We start from the raw sequence: 23,025 nt of genomic DNA, 5'->3' as shown, positions 1-23,025 counted from the left end.
TGAAACTTCATACGTACATTGATCATGACTCGCAGATGACCCCTATTGATTTTGAGGTCACTAGGTCAAAGGTCATGGTCACGGTGACCCGAAATAGTAAAATGGTTTCCAGATGATAACTCAAGAACGCTTAGGCCTAGGATCATGAAACTTGATAGGTAGATTGATCATGACTCGCAGATGACCCCTATTGATTTTCATGTCTGAAGGTCAAAGGTCAAGTTCACAGTGATCTGAAATAGTAAAATGGTTTCCGGGTGATAACTCAAGAACGCTTAGGCCTAGGATCATGAAACTTGATAGGTACATTGATCATGACTCACAGATGACCCCTATTAATTTTCAGGTCACTAAGTCAAAGGTCAAGGTCACAGTGACCCAAAATAGTAAAATGGTTTCCGGATGATAACTCAAGAACGCTTATGCCTATGATCATGAAACTTCGTAGGTAGATTGATAATGGCTGGCAGATGACCCCTACTGATTTTTAGGTCACTAGGTCAAAGGTCAAGATCACGGTGACCCGAAATAGTAAAATGGTTTCCGGATGATAAATCAAGAACACTTATGCCTAGGATTGTGAAACTTCATAGGTACATTGATCATGACTGGCAGATGACCCCTATTGATTTTCAGGTCACAAGGTCAAAGGTCAAGGTCACGGTGACCCGAAATAGTAAAATGGTTTCCGGATGATAACTCAAGAACGCTTATGCCTAGGATCATGAAACTTGATGGGTAGATTGATCATGACTCGCAGTTGACCCCTATTTATTTTCAGGTCACTATATCAAAGGTCAAGGTCATGGTGACCTGAAATAGTTAAATGGTTTCCGGATGATAACTCAAGAACGCTAATGGCTACGATCATAAAACTTCATAGGTACATTGATCATGACTCGCAGATGACCCCTATTGATATTGAGGTCACTAGGTCAAAGGTCAAGGTCATGGTGACCCGAAATAGTAAAATGGTTTCCGGATGATAACTCAAGAACGCTTATGCCTAGGATCATGAAACTTTATAGGTACATTGATCATGACTCGCAGATGACCCCTATCGATTTTGAGGTCACTAGGTCAAAGGTCAAGTTTAAGGTGACCCTAAATAGTAAAATGGTTTCCGGATGATAACTCAAGAACGCTTATTCCTAGGATCATGAAACTTGATATGTAGATTTATCATGACTCGCAGATGACCCCTATTGATTTTAAGGTCACTAGGTCAAAGGTCAAGGTCACAGTGACCCGAAATAGTAAAATGGTTTCCGGATGATAACTCAAGAATGCTTATGGCTAGGATCATGAAACTTCATAGGTACATTGATCATAACTGGCAGATGACCCCTATCGATTTTCAGGTCACTAGGTCAAAGGTCAAGGTCACAGTGACGAAAAACATATTCACACAATGGCTGTCACTACAACGGAGAGCCCATATGGGGGGCATGCGTGTTTTACAAACAGCCCTTGTTGTTTTTTTTACATTATAATTTATAACTCTCTTGTTACATGTTAATTAATTTATTCCTCATTTTACATTGTAGACATTTTATTTGCATGGTTTAATAATAATGGCAATAATATATTCTAACAATTATTAATAACATAAAAATAAATATGCAACAGGGAGCATTCCAGGTACGACTGCGTGCTCGAAAGTGCCCTTTTGACAAAATTCTTCGCATTGAAAGTGCCCTTTCGACAAAATAGTTCCCCCTGCCCTTTTCAAATCCTAGCTGGAGCACTAGTTGTAATATATAATGTTTCATGTGCAATATTCATGCAGAATAAATCAATTTATCGCATGTGTTAATTTGTAACCAAGTAAATAAGAACCACATTCTTTTAGATCAGCCAGTTAACTGACAGTATATGCATGGTGTTTAAGAAACACATGAACATAGTATTCCTATGAATTGTTCTATCTAATAGGATCAAGGCTGTTTATTATTTTCATTTTTCGTACAACCTGTAAACAGTTTACATTGTGCAGAAGCAGTGTATCTAACTGTATATATTTCAGAGTGCCAAGAATGGGACTATCCAGGTACTGGGTTGGACAGTATATGCTGGAAATTTGCTTCGGCTACGGATAATATGGATCACCTGTTCTCTGTTCAAAGACCATGGAGTGAACATTGATTGATATTTTGGATTTAAGCGTGATTTTATTAGTCTTATATCACTAATTTTCTAGGAAATAGTGTGAAGAATGTGAATTATTTTCACATTCTAACATAACTATTTTGAGCCAGAGGTGCATTTAATAGTTTTTTCAGATTTAACAGGAAGATCTCCTTTTAGTTTCTATTTTGGTTCCAAAGTGCCTTCAATGCTATTTCTTGTGTTTTATTCTGAAATCAAACCAATATACTGGTGAAACTAATTAAAAGGTGTTCTGAATAGAAAGTTGTGTGTTTAGTTGGAATTAATGAACATTTGTTTAACTTGATATTGTTGTCAGTGATTGTGTGGTTCTAAATTTGTGAAAAGAGCCAAGGTTTGAAGCTGCCTCAGGGCTTGGCCCTAGTTAAACAGTGGGAAAGGCATGATGTATCCGGCGCTGGATCACTATAGCTACAACATTCACCATGACAACTATGCTAAAATGGCCCACTGTACAGACAGAAATTTCATCCTGTGTCTTCAGAAACATCCCAGCAAGAGAGATGATGTGGTAAGTTATGTTGTTTTTTTGTAAAATGAATATGGGAATTACATTGGATCACTGTTCCTGTAGCAAGGCATGCTAATGCATTATGCTGGTGACAAATACACACAATTTAAGGGTTGATCCATATTTTTGTTTGAAGTTTTTTTAAATATAATTATAGTCTTACAGTGCCTATGGCTTCATTAAGTAAGGTTTTCATTGTAATGTACCTAGTGCTTCATCTTTTTAAGTTTAAAGATTGTGACAACGATTTATATTATCTTCGTTGCATTAGAAATACATGGTTTATCTTTCAGATTAAAAGCATTTTAAGCCTATAGCAATGTTTATGAAAATAGTCAATGTACTATAAATAGGCTATTTGTTTTCAAATTACCCAATGATGATGACTATCATCATGGAGTGTTGAACTGGGCCATTTTTTTCTTATTTTTAAGTGTTTGGTGTTAACACAGTTTTTGTCTGTCTTTTATAGGTCAGTGGGGTATACATTAAGTCATAATAAACAAGCCAGTTTTTTATTTAGAAAAGGTGTGTTGCAACTGGAGTAATTTACGTCAAGTAGGATATTTATAAATGCCAGAAAGTGGGCTAAATTTAGCATTTATAAATTCCTAAAAGTATATCACCACTTGTGTGTTAACGTGCCTGAGCCATGAGCAACAGTTGTTCAGAACTGATATCACTGACTTTCATGGACATTACTTAGCAGTCAGATTGTAAAACCTGATGCCAGCTTGGCAATAGAAAATCAATAAAGATTACAGAAGGTTTTGTTTTCCATCATGACTCTGAACATTTCGATATAAGTATATCAATACTGTATGGTTTACGTATAGGCACAATGCTTTCTATTTTTGTTGTTCTAATTATTTATGCAGTTTGATTCTTCTTGTTCCTTAGTATTTTTACCAAAAATGCAAATACTTCAAGTGACATGTTTGCAAAATAAAAAAATGGTTTTTAAAGTGGATTACCAATATTTTTTCATGTCACTAATTAACCAGAAATCATGGTTCTACCATACAAAGTTGTTTAGTCTTTTACCATATGCCACCCATTGTAAGGTTTATTGTCATTTACATTGGAATTTAATTCTCTAAATTATTACACAATCTATTGATAATCTCATTATGTGTGTGATAATATTATTGGTAACAATTATCATTCGTGCCAAAAACCATGAATATTTGTTGGGGTAAGATAAAAGGTAACTGTATTTATCTTGAGACTTAAGAATATGCGAAAGAGTATGTCTTTTGTTGTGTGCAGAAAGTTTATCAGATCTTAGATTTTGTTAACAATTATATCTGTTTCAGTAGAAATGCCACCCACCAGCACATGGTTTTATGCTCTTTACAGTTGTTTTAATGGAATGTTTGTGGAATTTTTATGCTCCCCATATAATATATATATACACTACGCGACCTGTGATTTTTGCCGCGATTCTCCCATCACCGCAATCGATGCAACGTGACAAATTGCGGTGATTCCGAGCGACAAGAAAATTTGGGTGTTGTCTCAGCGACCGTCGCGCGATCTATCTCGCTGTTACGCAATCAGCGCGAATCACCGCAAATCACCGCAAACCGCCGTGGTTCACCTTTTTAAGAGATTTACATTAAGGGTTACACTACATTACATGTACATGTAACATATATGTATACACTTACATTATATATTGCAATAATAAAGCTTTTGTTGTTGTTGTATGCAATGGGCGTATTAGCTAAAATACTCCCGTTCCGACATGAACGTGATGAAGTAATGTCGGAAGCTTTAACGGCTCCAAATTAATATAACAGCGCAGAAGAATGATCATGCAATAATTATTTAACATAACATGTAAACATTATTTAACTAATTGCATTAGCAGAATGTTTATTAAAACTTACAATCAATTATATTCCAGGCCCGAATACACTACCACTGTTCAAATTCCATATTGTTGCAATATACATGTAGCGTAGCACTGTGTAAATTGAAAGTTGCATAGTGTTTCGTCATTGGTCTGTTATAAATACCTTGTTTCTCTACATGGTATTTGATTTAGACGAATCTAATAATTTGGTAATTTACGATAAATATGATATAAGTTTTCCATTTAAACTTTGATCTTACCGTGTGTGTTAATTGACATTATTAATTATGTTAATACTTATTTTTGCATTTCATTAAGAATTATAACGTGTAGCCCTTTTGTTAACAGTGTTTAGCAAAATATTCGCGCCTTAAAACACGGGAAATTGTTTAAGTAACGCTTTCATTTAAAGGTTAAATGTAATCGGTAGATTACATCTAATTATTTGGACTAAAAGATGCTATACTTATTTATTTTCTGTTTCATGCTCCAATGCGGATAACTCGTGTTACTCGCGTTACTTTCCGAGCGTTGTACATACATTCATAACGCTTGATAAGCCGGAAATCGGAAATACATTACTGTTCTATTTTTAAGTACATGTTATTATGACATCGTGGTAAATAATTTGTTGTTATTACATCATTGCCTATATATTAAAGCCGTTAAACATTGTGTTTGTTTTGCTGAAAAAAAAACACGAGTATATCAACGTAGCACTTAGCGTTCGCAGAGTTCAATAAATTTATGATGATGTATAATGCACATGCATTTCTCTGGGTTTCACGCCAAAAACAAAAACCCCTCAACATTTGATTATTTAGTGTGTACTGTCCAGCGGGTGATAGTGTTTGTTCAAGTGTCTAATTGGCACTCTTTGTACGTGTTCAAACTGTTAAAAGATGTGACAATCACAGAAACAACAGGATGGCGCTGCCAATTAAGTGCGATAATGGATCAAATGGCATTGACAAAAAAATAACATTTTGGATATATTTTTCGGCGTTTACTCAGATGGTCTCTCACAACAAAACAACTATACAAGTCAAGGTATTATGTTTTACTTCTATCAGTAACGATACGGATAAGGCGTGTTTGATTTGAATTGACATTAAAAGAAATATCAAATTGTTGGCGATATAACTGTTTTAAAAATACCAAAGAAACATTTAACCGAAATCAACAGAATTCAATGTTCTCTGCGCTACGCAGTTTGTATAAAAAATCAATACTTGCACACTCGTATACCTTGACCTTGTACATTGCCGCATAATTTTCGCGCTCTTTTGTCGGGAAATATACATGTACATGATGACTATATTGAAAGCATTTGTAAACGTCGTGTTAACATTAAAACATCGGAAGTGTGTTTCGGATTATAAATTTTTATTCTCATTTGGGAATTTAACGGAACATTTATACTTATGGTATATTTGTTTTGAATTGTATATTAATTTGTTACAACGCTTTACGTGTGAAAAAAATGTTTTGATAATATTATGCATTAATAGCACAATTTCCAGGAGGAAAACGTTTTTACATGAAGGCGTATGACGCAATAAAACGTTTTTTTGTAAGATCGTATTGTATCAATCTAAATTTAAATACGCTCGTCCAATGAAAGCTGTGTCCCACATTATGCGCTGTACTCTATACACTTCTGAAAAATGGCGTAGTCATATGGTTGTTTTAATGAAATTCTCAAACATATTTACCGACATAAATGTTCAAGATTATTTTTTTGATGTTGGATTATCGGATAATTGTGAACATTAGAAGCGTTATGTACATGTATAAAGTTATCGATACGATTCGGTTTCTATGCATGAATTGGCGAGTCATCGTTGTCACTGCGATCACGGCGAATTGCGGCGAATCGCAGCGAATCACCACAACATTGAGGGGATTTAGCGCGAAGATTATCTTGCTCTCGCGCGACGTCGGAGTGACGAGTCACGTGAAATCGCGGTGATTTTCCACCCAAAAAGCAAAATGCCCGCCTTGACTTCGCAAATTAGGCAAAAATCACGGGTCGCGTAGTGTATATATATATATATATATATGGAAAGCATATAGTTGCCAGTTTCTACTTCCGTACGTCCGTACTTCTTTCCGTCACACTTTTGTTACAGTTTCTCATAGCGCCTTCACTATTTTAAGGATCTCTTACATATCTGGCAGGTTTGACGTCACTTGGGTCAAGGTCAAGGTCACCGAGGCTAATAATAGATTTTCCGTCAAACTTTTGTTACAGTTTCTCTTAGCGCCTTCACTATTTTACTGATCTCTTACATATTTGGCTTGTATGTACCTTGCATGGACTTCTACCTTTTGATGAGGTTTGACATCACTGGGGTCAAGTTCAAGGTCACCGAGGCTAATAATAGATTTTCCGTCACACGTTTGTTACAGTTTCTCATAGCGCCTTCACTATTTTACGAATCTCTTACATATTTGGCATATAGGTACCTTGCATGGACCTCAACCTTTTGATGAGGTTTGACGTCACTGGGGTCAAGGTCACGGACACTAATAATAGATTTTCCGTCACACTTATGGTAGAGTTTCTCAAAGCGCCTTCAATATTTTACCAATCTCTTTTATATTTGAGATGTAGGTACCTTGCATGGACCTCTACCTTTTTGATGAGGTTTGAGGTCACTGCAGTCAATGTCAAGGTCACTGAGGCTAATAATAGATTTTCTCAAGGTCACACTTTTTTCCACACAAACCAAATATCAACAAAGCATTATTGGGGAGCATCCATCAGTTTTACTGATATCCTTGTTTTACACATGTCTTTGTGCTTTAATGTACATGTTTAATTGGACTTTTCCCTAATTTAGACAAATTTCAAAATAGAGTCAATCAAAACCCTAATCTATAGGGTCATTTCAATATGAGGACTACGTGTGTACATTTTGAATGAAACCCATCAAACCATTCCTTAGAATGTAGCTTACTGAAAAACCTTAACCTGCCTATATAGTATATAAGCAAATTGGTGAAAAATGGCCTTTACTTTGACAATTTTTTAAATAGTGTTACCAAATTTGGCCAGGGTCATTTCAATATAGGAAATACATGTTTTAAGTTGAATAAAATCCTTCTATCCATAGCTTGTTAAAGTGCTCACTGTTTCTGGTGATATTTTCCCCAGGTGTAAATGTACATATTATTTAAATCGCCTTGTGTCACTTATTGAGAATTTAGTCTGTTTGGCTTTTCAACTACAAAAAGGACAGCTCATCTGTACAGGACAATTCATGTCCAATATTCAGTGACTTGTGCTTTCTGCTGCAGGATCTTGATGTCATCTACTCTTACCTGCATGGTATGGAGGCCCTTTCATCCCTACGTGAGCCAGCCCTGCGAGCCCTGTGTCGCACTGTGAGATACGAGTACCATGAGGCTAATGACATACTGTACTGGTAAGCTTCCATTTAGTTTAAATCTATTTATTTGAGCTTGATTGCATTGAAAGCCTAATTGGCTTATTGATATGCTTTTGAGTCTGTTTTTGGGGTATAACCAGTACTTGCTGTCTTTGTCTTTAGAGTAGATCTCTTAAGAACCATGAATATTCACGGTGGAGATCGAACCCTAGACTTCCTCACTTTGTTGCAAGGCGGACATCATATCCACTATGCCATGACAACCTCTTTAAAGTGTGCTTTTCAGTGCAGTACAAAGAGAAAAATCTGTAACAAAGTCACAATTGTGCAAAAATTCAAAGGTAATTAAAAGGGTCTTTCATATAAATCAACCATTTTGTTTTTAGAGTAAGAAATGCGTAGAAATGCTATCCGGAACCCTATGCTGCAAGTGATCTAACTTTATCTGTCAACAAGGAAAACTGTTATCCACAACCTTAAATGTTGAATTTTCTATCCATAACAGCATCCATTAACTTTTGTCAGTTGTATTTGTATGTGTAATTGGAGATTGCAAGATTAAAAGGTTACTTATGTGTGTACCAACTATACATGTCACTGCTTTATTGCTGTAGCTCACTGTTGGCTCTTAATTTTATGTTGTTTCTGGCTGGCCACTTACTTTGACCTCAGTTGATACATGTTTGGTGATGACCTCTCATTAGAAAGTGTCAGGTATGTCCATAATCATTCAAGTGCACTGTCACAAGTGGCAGCTTTGGCCAATAGTGATAAATAACTCTCAAGTTGGCAAGGGAAACAAGTACGAGTACAACTAACACCATTGGGATATCTTGTTATTCCTTCCCTTGTATTAACAGCCTCAATGTTGCAAAATTTATTTTTAAACAATTCTAAAAAAATCAAAATTTAATTATGAATATGAGCTTTTTATAGTTTAAATGTAAAATCCAATTATAATAAATTATGAAATATTTGATTTTATTCATACAAATTAAAGAATTTAACATGTTTGATATATCCAATATTACAAACTTGGACTTAAACAAGATTTAGTGTTTTTCTAAGATGTTCCATTACACAGCGTTGCATAAAATATTACAATAAAACAAATATGAAAATAGGTAAATATGTGGTATTTGCTCTTTATAGAAAATTGAGATTTTAATCTTTCAAACTTAAATGACACAATCAGCTGAAATTGTTGTTAACATAATGATCATTGTTACTGTTTGTTCTCAAACTTCTCTACTTGGTTTGCAGTCAGAGGCAGTTGAGCACTTGCTGGTACATTCTTCTGTCAGGGTCTGTGTTCATAGAGGGCTCCATGTTCCTGCCAAGGAGCAGGTAGGATACATCGCACTCTCATTAATGGAAAACGGGGCTTAATGCATGTGCGTAAAGTGTCTTCTCATATTTATATGTGCTGTCTGCACAGATTAATCAGGGCCTTTCAACATAAACTTGATTTTCGAAGAAGAAACTCCTTTAAAATAAAAATACAATAATAACAGAAAGTGTTGTCCATGATAAGCCTATGCAGACTGCACATGCTTATCTGGGACGATACTTTATGCACAGGCTTATCTGGGACGATACTTTATGCACAGGCTTATCTGGGACGATACTTTATGCACAGGCTTATCTGGGACGATACTTTATGCACAGGCTTATCTGGGACGATACTTTATGCACAGGCTTATCTGGGACGATACTTTATGCACAGGCTTATCTGGGACGATACTTTATGCACAAGCTTATCTGGGACGATACTTTATGCACAGGCTTATCTGGGACGATACTTTATGCACATGAATTAAAGCTGGTTTTCCCACAGCGAGGCTCATATATGTATAGTTGGATAATTCTTTCCGGCTTAATGCACTGGATTTAATGAAATATACAGGAGCTGCAGGAGTAAGGTTTGAACAGTTGTATCTGGTATAGAATGTTTTTTCTGGAAAAAATACCAGATTTATGTGCAGACCTTGAATGATTGAAGATTAGTTAAAATGTTATATGAATAAATTTTGGGCATCATAAAACAGTCCATCCATAAATCATCAAATGATATTGATTTTGACAAAAATGTCAATAACTGGTTGTGCTTATGTTGCAGTTTAAACTATGTTTTTGCTCAGTATTGGTTGTCTGAATCTTGAAATGGCACATGTCCACAGCTTTTTTCATAGAAATGAACAGCAATTTTGTGAAATAAATTGCCAAATGAAGTAGTCCGGAAAGGAGCATTGAAAAGTTACAGTTTTCTCTTAAACTGATGGCATTGTGGGATGCTGCGCAGAGTCATTCAGAAGAAAGGATTGATTGAAATGGCCCATTAAATATTAAACATTATATATGTAGTAGTTAAAAGGATCTTTTGTAGTGTATTGATTTGATAACAGAGAATTGCAAAAACTGATCACCAGTTGCTTTGTATAAATATTGATATTTTGTCTCATTGTTTTATAGAAGGCCTCTTAAAAAGTTGAAAACCATTTGTTTAACGTAACTTAATAGATTTGAGCCCTGTCGTTCAAAAATGGGTTTTGTGCCATATGCAGCCAGTGTTGCTCCAGTCCAGCCTGCATATTCTGATGAGGAGCTATTTTGTCCACTAATGATACCACAAAACCTTGGGTAGCTTTATAGGGCACAGGGTAGCTACTGTTCAGACTGTGCAAATGCGCAGGCTGGTCTAGTTATTCTAGGCGGATTGGGCACAAGATTCATTATTACATGACACGGTTACAGCGGTTATACCAATGTATGCATTTATAATATTTTCTTTTGTTTGTCCTGTTTTTTTTTTCATAGATAATGCAACAATTAATACATTCAAGATTGCAATATCTACACACTAGTGTTGTTTTTATTTGTGCTTTAACGGTTTACCACTAGAAGACTTTTATTGCTAAAAATGAATGTTTGTCCTCTGATTATGCTTACGCTTCAGATAAGTCTCAATAGCAATTTAGTAGATTGGGTATTGTCCTTTATTTATGTATCAACATTCTATGCTGGCTTGTGCAAATAGTCTGTGGCCCAATATAAATATCTGTTTGCTGTATAGATTGTGCAAGGCCCTTTCGGGACATTGTACAGCTAATTGGCTCCAATACAATTTGAACTAGTGATGTCCCTGTCAGTGCTGAACTGAAATGAAGTTTTATTGAAGATGAAAATGTATTGATCTAGATTAAAGCAACTTTGAAAGAGTATTTAATTATCAATTTTTTGCTCATTTGTTGGGGATTTAGATTCAAGGTAAAGCATTTCTTTTGACTGTTTTAATGGAAGTATTTTCATTATTGTTGTTGTAGAAATATCTGGCAAAACGATGTTTTAAACTAAAACATGCTTCATGATTTATATTTGCTCTTGTGACTTTTTCTGTTTTTAAGAACTGTAGTATTTGTTTCAATTGATTTTTAGTGTGTGTACAAACATGCTTTTGTATGTCTGTTTCTGTATGTTTTGCTGCAAGCGTCTCTGTTTTTGGCAGATTCTTTGTAGTAGACAGCTGTCAAACACAGGGGAATGGCACATTTCAACATTGTAAACCATGTTTAAAAATGTCAAGTGTTTATTTTATATGTATGACTTTCCTGTAATATTTGTTCACTATTTACAGACATATGGTTTTCTTGTATACAAATGTTTGTATGTTTCATTACTTAGGTTACAAAAAAAGGTCTTTTGTCTTTTGCATATGACTTCCACAGTAATCCACACAACCACCAAACTGTTCTCAGTGCATTACACAGTCAATTTAACAGTCTTGAATTTCGGAATCAGCGTCCGCGGGATGTTTGAAATTTAGCAGTAGGTGTGTATGTTTTTTTCAGTAACTGCAACTAGTTATTCTTAAGATCAAAGCCATATGGACTTCGCTGAATATTTTGAGAGCTGATTAACAATCCTCTGACAATTCTCATAACCCAACTTATGGGCCCCTAAAGTCGAATCGTCGTTGTATTGGACGATCGATATTGGCCCAGGAGAACGTACGCTTTACATGAGCAACTGCGCTTTTAGGCATGCGATACCTGCAGTAAAGTTATGCAGGCAACGAATGTCGTAATTGCAATAAGTGTGTGGTTTTGTTACAGTCTGTTGTGTTTGTCACCTACCACACCTAGGTTTACACTTCACTGAAGATATAACGGCAGTTACTTGAGCAACCGAGTATTATCCTCCTGGAAATTGTGGATTGCATACATAAAATGGTCAAATCATTTATCTGACTCGTAAAGCGTTTTAACAAATTTAAGTTGAATTCATTACACACAACAAAAATGTTTTGTCAAATTAACATATTAGCATAATTAAATTTTTAATCAGAAACATGCTTCCGAATTTAATGTTGACACGACATAAACAAACTCTAGCTTAATATTAACGGTGCTTAATGTATTTCTGCTGTTCCTTTGTCTCAATTAAAAGCCCTTAAAAACTATGCAGACATGTACGTCACATGAAAAGTGTAGGTGTATGTATATAATGTATTAATACGTGAACAGCAAGTTATGCGAGATATGTGTGTTCAGTTGGAAACCCCCCGTCTAGATTGAACGTTATTTCATCAAACCTTTAAATGGTCACATATGCCAAAATTCATTTGTGCCTTTAGAAAAAAGGCGAATGTGTGTGTTTATGAAATTCTTGAGCACTTGTATCCTCAATATTTTCCAGAATTTGCTTTTAAAATGAAATATATGGGATTATCGCGTACTGTAAAGCGATAGGAAAAGAAGTAAAAAGGCAGAAATTAATAAGAGACAGGTTGATGCAGATGCATTGGGGATTCAATTGAGTCGGGATTATGTGTATCTATGCCTGATTGAATGTGTTAAAACAATTAAACAAACGTCGTTATCCATGATTTTATTAACCAGGTTTTCCGAAGGAAAAAACTGGTTATTAGATTGGCGAATGCGGGCGGGCTGGCTGGCTGGCTGGCTGGCGGGCGGGCGGAACAAGCTTGTCCGGGCCAAAACTATGTCGTTCATTGTCAGATTTTAAAATCATTTGGCACATTTGTTCACCATCATTGGACGGTGTGTCGCGCGAAATAATTACGTCGATATCTCCAAGGTCAAGGTCACACTTTGAGTTCAAAGGTCAAAAATGGCCATAAATGAGCTTGTCCTGGCCATAACTATGTCATTCATTGTGAGATTTTAAAATCATTTGGCACATTTGTTCACCATCATGGGACGATGTGTCGCTCGAAAGAATCACGTCAATATCTCCAATGTCAAGGTTGCCACGACTAAAAATAGATTTTTTTTAAAAACAAACTTACAAAGGGGGTTAATTTTGTTTGTTCATTTCAAAAGTTCAGTTTGAGTTTTCTCCCTTTATCAGATTTTTTTTCACAATGAAAACCTGGTTTTGTGACAATTTTGTCTCTTGTTGCTTTTTTTCTTGGAAGATTCAGAACGCACCTACGGCCCGAGGCATCTAAAAAAATCCTGTGGAAAGCAATGTTTCCTGTGTAATTTCTTCTATGGTGTTTTCATGCACTTTTGCTAATTATTGAAACAATTATGTCAGCTTTCTTCTACATCAAAGATTTCTGTGTTTATTTGCTATCCAAATATGGGCACTGAATAATTTTCTTGACATTACAAGCATAGAGGATTCAGCGATTTTTAGAAATGTCAGGGCTTTCAAAGAAAGGACATGATGAAGTAATCTGTCTTCAAGGAGTCATTTTTTTACCACAAATTTAGCTTTGGGTGCATAGATGGAAATGTCAATTATACAAGAAATTTTCTGTCTGACATATGTTTCTTGATCAATACTCAATATGAGAATTCAGTGACATTTCTGGTTGTTCGGAAATAATCTTATTTCTTCTGGATGTGTTAGTGTCTAATATGTTTAGAAATCCTGTAATTCTCCTTCCATAGAAATACCAATATTGAATTTAATGACCTGGTTTTCACTGACATTTATGGTAAATTTGGGGCTGTAGATGTGTGGGAGACATAATTTATATGGCTATATGAAATCTAAAAAAGGAATTCCTAAAAAGGAATTTTCCAATTTCAAATATAAGATGTATTCCAAGTCACTTTATGTTTAAAATATTAGCATTTTACTTGTTTGATAGTCATTTCCATGTAAAATACTGTTACAACAAGAAGTAATGTAATTTTGTAATGTATGGTTAAAGGGATCTTTTCACGCTTTGGTAAATTGACAAAATTGAAAAAAGTTGTTTCAGATTCGTAAGTTTTCGTTTTAGTTATGATATTTGTGAGGAAACAGTAATACTGAACATTAACCATGCTCTAATATAGCCATTATATGCATCTTTTGACGATTTTAAAACCTAAAAATTATAAAGCGTTGCAACGCGAAATGATTGAATAATTTGGAGAGTTCTGTTTTTGTCGTTAAATTTTGTGAAACCATGAAGATTGCTTATATAAGGTATAAAATACGTCAAGAATGTGTGCTCGGCGGAATAGCTCAGTAGGCTAAAGCGTTTTTACTTCAGGACTCCAGGGGTCACTGGTTCGAAACCTGCTCCGGGCAATGTTCTTTTCCTTTTTTATTTTTTTTTCTTGATTTTTTACTGGAGCTTTTACGATCCAATGTTTACATTTATCAATATAGAGCATTTAATGAATAAGTTAAAAAAATGCCAAAATCTGTGAAAAGGCCCCTTTAATGCGATGCAGTAGTATCCTTTGCATATCAGTAGAAGTGATTGGTCTTTATTACTTCAAACAGCAGATTTTGTTTTGAAAACAAGATATAATGAAAAACAAATTGACTTTAATTGAAGTTTTCAAGTTAATCATTGCTATTTGCTAAATGTTTCAGTATAAGTCATGTGAAATGTTGTTGTTTAGCTTTTAGCAGTTTACATACATGTATTAATGATGCAGGGACTAGGCATATATATTGTGAATTATGGTTTAGAAGTGTCTTGAGGCCATATTCATTGAAACATGACTGATACATGTTACTAATTGAGAGGTCACTAGTGCAAGTATACACTGTGTTCTATATATACCATGGGGATAGGAAAGAATGTGTAGCCAGAACCCTGGGGCTGTGTTTTACTGTGTCATTCAAGAGACATTCAAAATTGATAATAATCATATTAGTCCCCCTTTATATTTGCTTTTTATCTTACAATTACTGTCATCAGCTGTGAAAAAAACACATTTCCTGGTTTGTAGATTGCAGACAAATTATCAATTAATGTACGTAAAGTTTAACCATATGTTGTTCTGTGGGATGTTATGGTTTAGAAACTGGCATAAGTGTGGACTATACACAAGGATGATGCATAATTGATTAGACCGAAAGGTGAACAGGATTAATTGGCATTTGTGGGTAAGTTTCTTGGATACTTTCTGAAAGTCAATAAAACATTGAATATGTGGCCATCTTGGATATTTTAAGCGATGGATTAGCAAAGTAAAGGATTGCAATTGCATATTATAAACCAAAATGTTAACCAAATTATATATTGATTACGTATTTGCTAGGTAACCGGGTTTCATTTCCTGCAGTCAAACAATATGCACGTATGTTCATTTTTTCGGACTGTTGTTTTCGGATACAGTATTTTTCGTTGATTATGATTTATTTTCAATGTTGTTTTATGAAAAAAAAATTAAATGACGAATATGCATTTGGTGATAACGAGCGTCTAGTTTATAATATTTTGCATTGTATTTACCAGAAATTGCAACTAGAAAGACTATAACAAAACTACAATTAGTAAGGGCAATGGGGGAGGGATGCTCTGCCCTTTATCCCTGTCGGAATCTGAGACCCGAAACCCAGACCCCGGCCTAATTTTCCAGATTTCATATTTCGGACAATGGACATCCCTGTATAAAAGAACAGATCTATATTTAGTTTTAATTTACTGAATTTTTCATAGTAAAACATCATGGACTTAATAATTATAGAAATTAACTCAAAAAAGGTATTATATCTTGTTTGTTAAAAGAACAAGGTCTGGTAAAATCTGGTAGGGTCCTGTCAATAAAAAAAAATACCGGACCTCATGTCCTGTTTAAATATTTTGTCTTTTGCATGGGTTGTTTTTAAGCTTGTGTAAGAATTGATATTGATCCATAAATTAAGATTAATTTTAATGTTTTGTAACATAATTAGGAACAAAAATACAATATATTTTACAAATCAAGCTGCAAAATGTTTTGGTAAGGTTGTCAAAGGATGTATGACCAATTTAATTATTCAGATGTAAAATGCAATAGTTTCTGTGTGAATTGCTAATATATAGATGCAATGTCATGTTTGTAAACAAAGTTTTGTAAGTTGACAAAAGCCAAACACGTTTCCTATTCCTTATTGTTAGATACTAAGATAGGATGACACTGGCCTTTATTTATTTACCTCTGTATTAACACTCCCGAGATATCATATCACAGTTCCTAGCCTATTGTCTGTCGGGATATACATTACCATACCCAATGAAATATCTATAGGAAGGTATCTGTGGTATTTGTGAAATGTACAATTGTTCTCACCAATATGTTACATGTTTTGTGTGTGCATTTAAATGCCAATCTCAAGAGCCATTTGTTCCACTCTACTTGTGGTGATTTAAACTTTAAAGTATCTACTGTGAATGAAAATAGTTTGTTGGATAATCTTCCATTTAGTGAAGGTATGTGTCGCTTTAATTACAAAATTCAAACACTTTCCTTACACTCTTAATCCTGAAAAAGCTATGGTGATAGGAACATTTTAAAATTTACCATGGCATTTATCGATACTTTTTAGTAAAAAAGTGACGTACAAATGTTTTCACCTGTTTCTGACACAAAGGGAGATTTATAAAGGGGATTTGTTTAAGTTATGCAAAACTGGTACCACAATTCCCTATTATTTTGCATATACATGTGATATAATTAATACTTATAATTGCTTATATGACTTTTTCAGTTTCTGAAATAAATAAATGTTCTATAAGGGGGATTTCAGTAATGCTACAACTTCAAACTTGCACTTGTCAAGACAGCATTTCTGCATTTGAGATGGTATTATTTCAATTCCTCTAATCTTTCTTGATACTGACTGTTTGTGTCACATAAACCATATTTACACCATTTAACCATATTTCATTTGTTTGTTTGTTTTTCTAACAATGTAAATGTTACTGTTTTTCTAACAAAATAAATGTTACTCGTTGCAGGGCTTTTTTTCCTGGTTTTGTGAAGCAGCCTTGGTCCACCCATTTTGTGAAAAAATGAGTCTCAAACTGTTTAAAATTGTGAACAAATGAGTCGCGAACTTTCTTAAATTGTGAAAATTTGAGTCACGAACTTCTTGAAATTGTGAAAATTTGAGTCGCAATCTTCTTAAAATTGTGAAAATTTGAGTCGCAATCTTCTTAAAATTGTGAACATTTGAGCCGCGAATTTCCCAAAATTGTGAAAAACGGCCATTCTCACAGAAGGAAAAAAGCCCTGTGTTGAGAAAAATGAGAACCAGGCAAAATTGGCTTGTCTGCAAAATGGCGGACAGGATGTTGGCAACCGGCGGGCCCGATTTATCGGTTGTTGATAAGTTTATTTATATTTAGTTAAGAATCTGATTGAAAGTTGGTAAGATGTCAATTACACTGTAACTCCAATATAGTGCGGTCCGTTATAACGCTGTGTCCAATCTAACGCGGGGGGGTCCTTGGATCCCGTTTTTTCTCAAACCTTCCATTTTTGATTCAAACCAATGTTATGCATCTTCATGTATTTTCAGAAAATTCAAAGATGGCGGCGATCACAGCCTGCTTGCTTGATCCGTCCGTTTAACCGATTTTAATCGATTTTAATCGATTAGAAGTTAAACGACACGAGAAAGCTAACTGGTGTTAATCTCTTGTGTAATGTCAATAAAGGTCAATAAAGGTGTGAAAACTTGCGAGTCAGTGTTTATTACATGTATTCTCTATCAGAGCGGCTCAGTGCGCTATTTTTTTAATTAGGTAAGTGCAAGTGGAATAATTATCAAATTAAAGTTATTCAAAACGATTAAAACATTTTTACTTTGATTTGATTGCAGTTTGTCCATATGAAAGGAGCGGCTGTGAAATATGCTGCGCACAACTAGTATACTGCGCAGCCAGAGTCTCGTGCAAGCAGAGAAAGATGACGGAATATTTCACATTTCATAGCGAATAGATGAATTACCTGTTAATGTTTTGTATGTATCGTGTATTGTATAAACTTTGACAGTGTTATCGTTTATTATATGCTATACATGCTTGATAAATAAAAAGATCTTTGTTAATGTTTAATTAGCTGGATTTATTTCGAAAAAATCTCGGCTTATAGATTGATGTTGTCGGGCGGGCGGGGGGGCGGGGGGGCGGGGGGGCAGGCGGGGGGGCGGGCGGGGCGGGCGGCGTGCTCGAAAATGTTAAAGTTCTTATTTCATGGTATAACTTTGGTATGCTTGGACCTAGAGTCTTCAAACTTGACATGAAGGTTGGCCAGGATTAACAGATGACCACTGGTCATTTCAAGGTCATTCATTTGAAGGTCAAGGTCACTGTGACCTTCAATATAAAAAATGTTAAAGTTGTTATAACTTTGGTATGCTTGGACCTAGAGTCTTGAAACTTGACATGAAGGTTGGCCATAACTAGTTAGTAACCACTGGTCATTTCAAGGTCATTCATTTGAAGGTCAAGGTCACTGTGACCTTGAATGTAAAAATGTTAAAGTTCTTATTTCATGGTATAACTTTGGTATGCTTGGACCTAGAGTCTTCAAACTTGACATGAAGGTTGGCCAGGATTAACAGATGACCACTGGTCATTTCAAGGTCATTCATTTGAAGGTGAAGGTCACTGTGACCTTCAATATAAAAATGTTAAAGTTGTTATAACTTTGGTATGCTTGGACCTAGAGTCTTGAAACTTGACATGAAGGTTGGCCAGAACTAGTAAGTAACCACTGGACATTTCAAGGTCATTCATTTGAAGGTCAAGGTCACTGTGACCTTGAATGTAAAAATGTTAAAGTTGTTATAACTTTGGTATGCTTGGACCTAGAGTCTTGAAACTTGACATGAAGGTTGGCCAGAACTAGTAAGTAACCACTGGACATTTCAAGGTCATTCATTTGAAGGTCAAGGTCACTGTGACCTTGAATGTAAAAATGTTAAAGTTCTTATTTCATGTAATAACTTTGGTATGCTTGTACCTAGAGTCTTCAAACTTGAAATAAAGATTGGCCAGTACTAGAAGATGACCACTGGTCATTTCAATGTCATTCATTTGAAGGTCAAGGTCACTGTGACCTTAAATGTTAAAATGTTAAAATTGTTATAACTTTGGTATGCTTGGACATAGAGTCTTCAAACTTGACATGAAGGTTTGCAAGCACACTTAGATGACCACTGGTCATTTCAAGGTCATTCATTCTAAGGTCAAGGTCACTGTGACCTTGAATGTAAAAATGTTAAAGTTCTTATAACTTTGGTAGGTAAAAATGTTAAAGTTCTTATTCCATGTTATAACTTTGGTATGCTTGTACCTAGAGTCTTCAAACTTGACATAAAGGTTGGCCAGTACTAGAAGATCACCACTGCTCATTTCAATGTCATTCATTTGAAGGTCAAGGTCACTGTGACCTTCAATGTTAAAATGTTAAAATTGTTATTACTTTGGTATGCTTGGACCTAGACAAAAACACGAAAGGTACTTTCCTGTCATTTAAATCAAAAATCCGGCTTCAATGCGGTCATCTCCGACCGCGGAACTCTTGTGTTTCTGTTGTTTTTGTACGTGTACGAATAATAAATTAAAAAATCATAACGATTTATTTACGTGCTAACGCAGTATACTTAACAGAGATTCACTTTAATTTTTGCCATTTATCAGAAAGTCCACGGAAAGCACGATTTTTACATGACGCGTATGACGCAATAAAACATTTCTTTGTACATGTGTCGTATTGCATTCAATCTAAATTTAAAGTCGCTCGCCCAATTAAAGCTCTGTCCCATAATGCACTGTACTCTTTTTCTGAAAATTGGCGTCGGCATATGGATGTGCTTATGAATCTCATATTTCTCGTCATAAATGTTAAAGATTATTTTTTTCGTAATTGATGTTGTAATTATATTGGATTATCGGATGCATGTGCACATTAGAAAAGCGGTATGTATTACGTTATCGTTCGATTCGGTTTATATGCAAGTATTTGCGGATGACAACAGAGCATGGCAATACACAGGACCTATATTATAGGCTATACTTTACCTGTTTTTATATCCCCCTGCAATAAATTAGCTCAAAACTTATAACGCTGTCTGTTTATAACGCGGTTGCGTGGCTTGGACCCCGTCATCCGCGTTATATTGGAGTTACAGTGTAGTCATTTGGAGAAAACATCTGAACCTATTGGATAATTACTGGATTGGCATTTTTCTCCCTTTAATTACTTATAACTGAAAGTGAAAATGATTGCTCTTTGGTTGATTGCAGCACAATCAATTTGTGATACATGTAAATCATTGATAGATTAAAACATAGCCAGTTTATCACTAATCACAAAAGCAGTTAAGTAAGCTGTCACTTTTTGGTGGTATGAACTCATGATATGACCTAAATTGAATCTTCCAATAATGCAAATTCTGTTAGAGGATATATGGAATAGGGTAATTTCTTGAAGTTAAGGGACACTTTAGATTTCTGCCTACCCCTGTTTTCAGCCAAAATAAGTACTTTGAATGTCTCTTGGATTGTTTTTTAACAATGCTATTTTTTTCAGAAAACTGCCCTGTTGTGCTTATCTGTTTAAGCTTCGATCATGCATTTTACAACCCGATTAAGGACATAAAACCTGGCCGATGAATGCATTAAGGCAATTGACCATTACATTTGTGTTATTAGGTGAATAACTATATATACAGGTAAATGTCAATAGTTTCATCCAACAACTTACAGTTAAAAAATTTATTAAAGTTATTCCTTCTATATGGCGTGGTAATCTATAAAGTTTCTAACACCTGTATTGTTGTCACCAAATGTTCGTACACCTGCTTTTCTGAAATATCTAAAATCTACATTTTGGGACATAACTAAAACACAAAGTGTCTGAAAAGAGTAATTATGGTAGTGGCAATCATTTCCATTCACTTTCTTGTAAGTCTTAAAGTCATTTAGCTAAATAGTCAACTGCTCACTATTGCCTATTTGGCGAACTCAATTCAGTTTCCTCAATCTAGGCCACGACTTTTATATTTCTTGGTTTACAAAACCGCCGACCCTAATTTTTGGAAAAAGGGAAAAAAAATAAAATCGGAAAATCGTCTTTTTTTTAAATATTTTATTCCCGACCGCACTGCAAAACGAACGAAACGAGAAAAAAAAACGATCCGGTTTGAGTACGGTTGTGAATAAAATCAAGTAAGTACAATCAACGATTGGTTCACATATATTGCAGAGATCGGGATATTTTTCAATGTGACACATTATGTACCAGTCCTTTTATGGGCACTTCTCAAAATTTATTTCGGGTAAAAATTACAGACAATAAGAAAATCAGCGTCAGTAAAATGTCGACGCAACTATATTGTTTAACATGTTAATTATATTAAACAAACCCGATATAATAGTAGATAAAAAAGTATTTGATAATTAGTATAAATAATCCAATAAAACACTGCCATTATTTACGATATATGTGTTTAGGAATTTTGTAAACACGTCCGCCATAGTTTATAGGAACTGTACAGAAAGTTTGGAAATCGGAACAAATCGGTATCAATGCTTAGGGCCGAGTAATTTCGGCAAATCGGAACTCAACTTGCGTAAAACACTAGCTCAATTAACCATTAAACTCCGCCTCCGTTCTCGGCAAAAGATTCGAAGGCGGAGCTATGCACGTGCTTTTATTAAATTGGAGGATTGCAATTGAGAAACAAACACACGATTGATTCGGCATGTTGATTGCTAGACAAAGGAAGCCAATTTTTTCGGCGCGAAATTTGTCGCTTTATTGCTTCCGACAGAAAGCGGCTTTCCTTTGATGACGTCAAACTGTCAATTCACACAGACTGCACATTTTTGGAAGACTTTAACTGACTCCTTGTTTACAATTCCGGTAAAAAAAACACTTGCTAACATTAAACTTTGGATTAAATTATCAAAATAAAGCAAAAGCGAAGTTGACAAATATGATTAAATTAATTCGCATCAGTTCAAATAAGACGTTTTGCGTTGTAAATCAACGAGTTTTCATGACAACAATAACTTTGACAAACATTACCGCGACGACTCATGGATCGATCTACCTCGATTTTTTTCATGTACGATCTCATAAGTCGAGTAAGAGCAAACACATACCGGGTAATTTGTGTATGAGTAGTTTATCTTATATAAGATTTATGCAACGGGCATTGTATTGCGTAATGAAGCGCATCGAATTATGGAATTGAAGCGCAGTTTTTCGTTTTAATGGGAGAAGAACGCATGTCATGTAATGGAGTGTTTAAAATTGCCTGATGTTACAAAAGGTGCTTTTAGGACTCATTTTCATTTGAAGATATAGATGTGTTTCATTGCATAATTTGATTTTTTGTCTCTGTGTTAAGGTTATAAAAGATATGTTGTCTTTGTTCTGATGTTTTTAGTATTAACTTTTTTTTCCGATGTTTTTTTTTTTTTTTTTTTTTTCGACCGCCCGATGGACCATTTTCAAAATAATTTTTGTAAACCAATAAAAAAAAAAGTCGTGGCCCTACATACATTTGAATGTAAAATATCAGAAGTTTGTACCAAATAAAAGTGAGTTGGTGTGAGACCCAGAGATAGTTTGAAATTATTATTTTTAATTGTGTTATTTATAATATTTTAGGAATTATTTTATATGTTCAGAAGATACATGTTCTTAAGGACAGTGATTTGACTGCAGTCCCTGAGCATATTACATGCATTATATGCATCAAATGTTTATTGGCGTATAATGTATTTAATGCAAACTCAAATGGTACACTGCAACTCCAATATAATGCAGATGACGGGTCCAAGCCATGCAACCACTTTATAAACGGACAGCGTTTTAAGTTTTGAGCTCATTTAT

At 34.9% G+C, this 23,025-nt stretch overlaps 1 protein-coding gene across 13 annotated transcripts in view; it reads left to right on the top strand.

Moving 5' to 3' along the window:
• The window catches only part of LOC127868617 (rap guanine nucleotide exchange factor 6-like), a 123,365-nt gene that overhangs the window by 15,909 nt on the left and 84,431 nt on the right, over positions 1-23,025 (top strand). For 12 of the 13 annotated variants that reach the window (XM_052410519.1, XM_052410509.1, XM_052410508.1 and 9 more), the window contains exons 2-4: positions 2,027-2,680; positions 7,842-7,969; positions 9,197-9,280. In XM_052410519.1, coding sequence (XP_052266479.1) covers positions 2,552-2,680; positions 7,842-7,969; positions 9,197-9,280 — 341 coding nt within the window. In that variant the 5' untranslated portion in view covers positions 2,027-2,551. Of the gene's footprint in view, positions 1-2,026; positions 2,681-7,841; positions 7,970-9,196; positions 9,281-11,055; positions 11,201-23,025 lie in introns of those variants that run through there. The other variant, XM_052410517.1, reaches the window with a different exon arrangement.

The sequence above is a fragment of the Dreissena polymorpha genome, chromosome 2 (genome assembly GCF_020536995.1).
Source record: "Dreissena polymorpha isolate Duluth1 chromosome 2, UMN_Dpol_1.0, whole genome shotgun sequence".
Classification (NCBI taxonomy): Eukaryota; Metazoa; Mollusca; class Bivalvia; order Myida; family Dreissenidae; genus Dreissena; species Dreissena polymorpha.
This window is presented reverse-complemented; position numbering and strand designations above follow the sequence as displayed.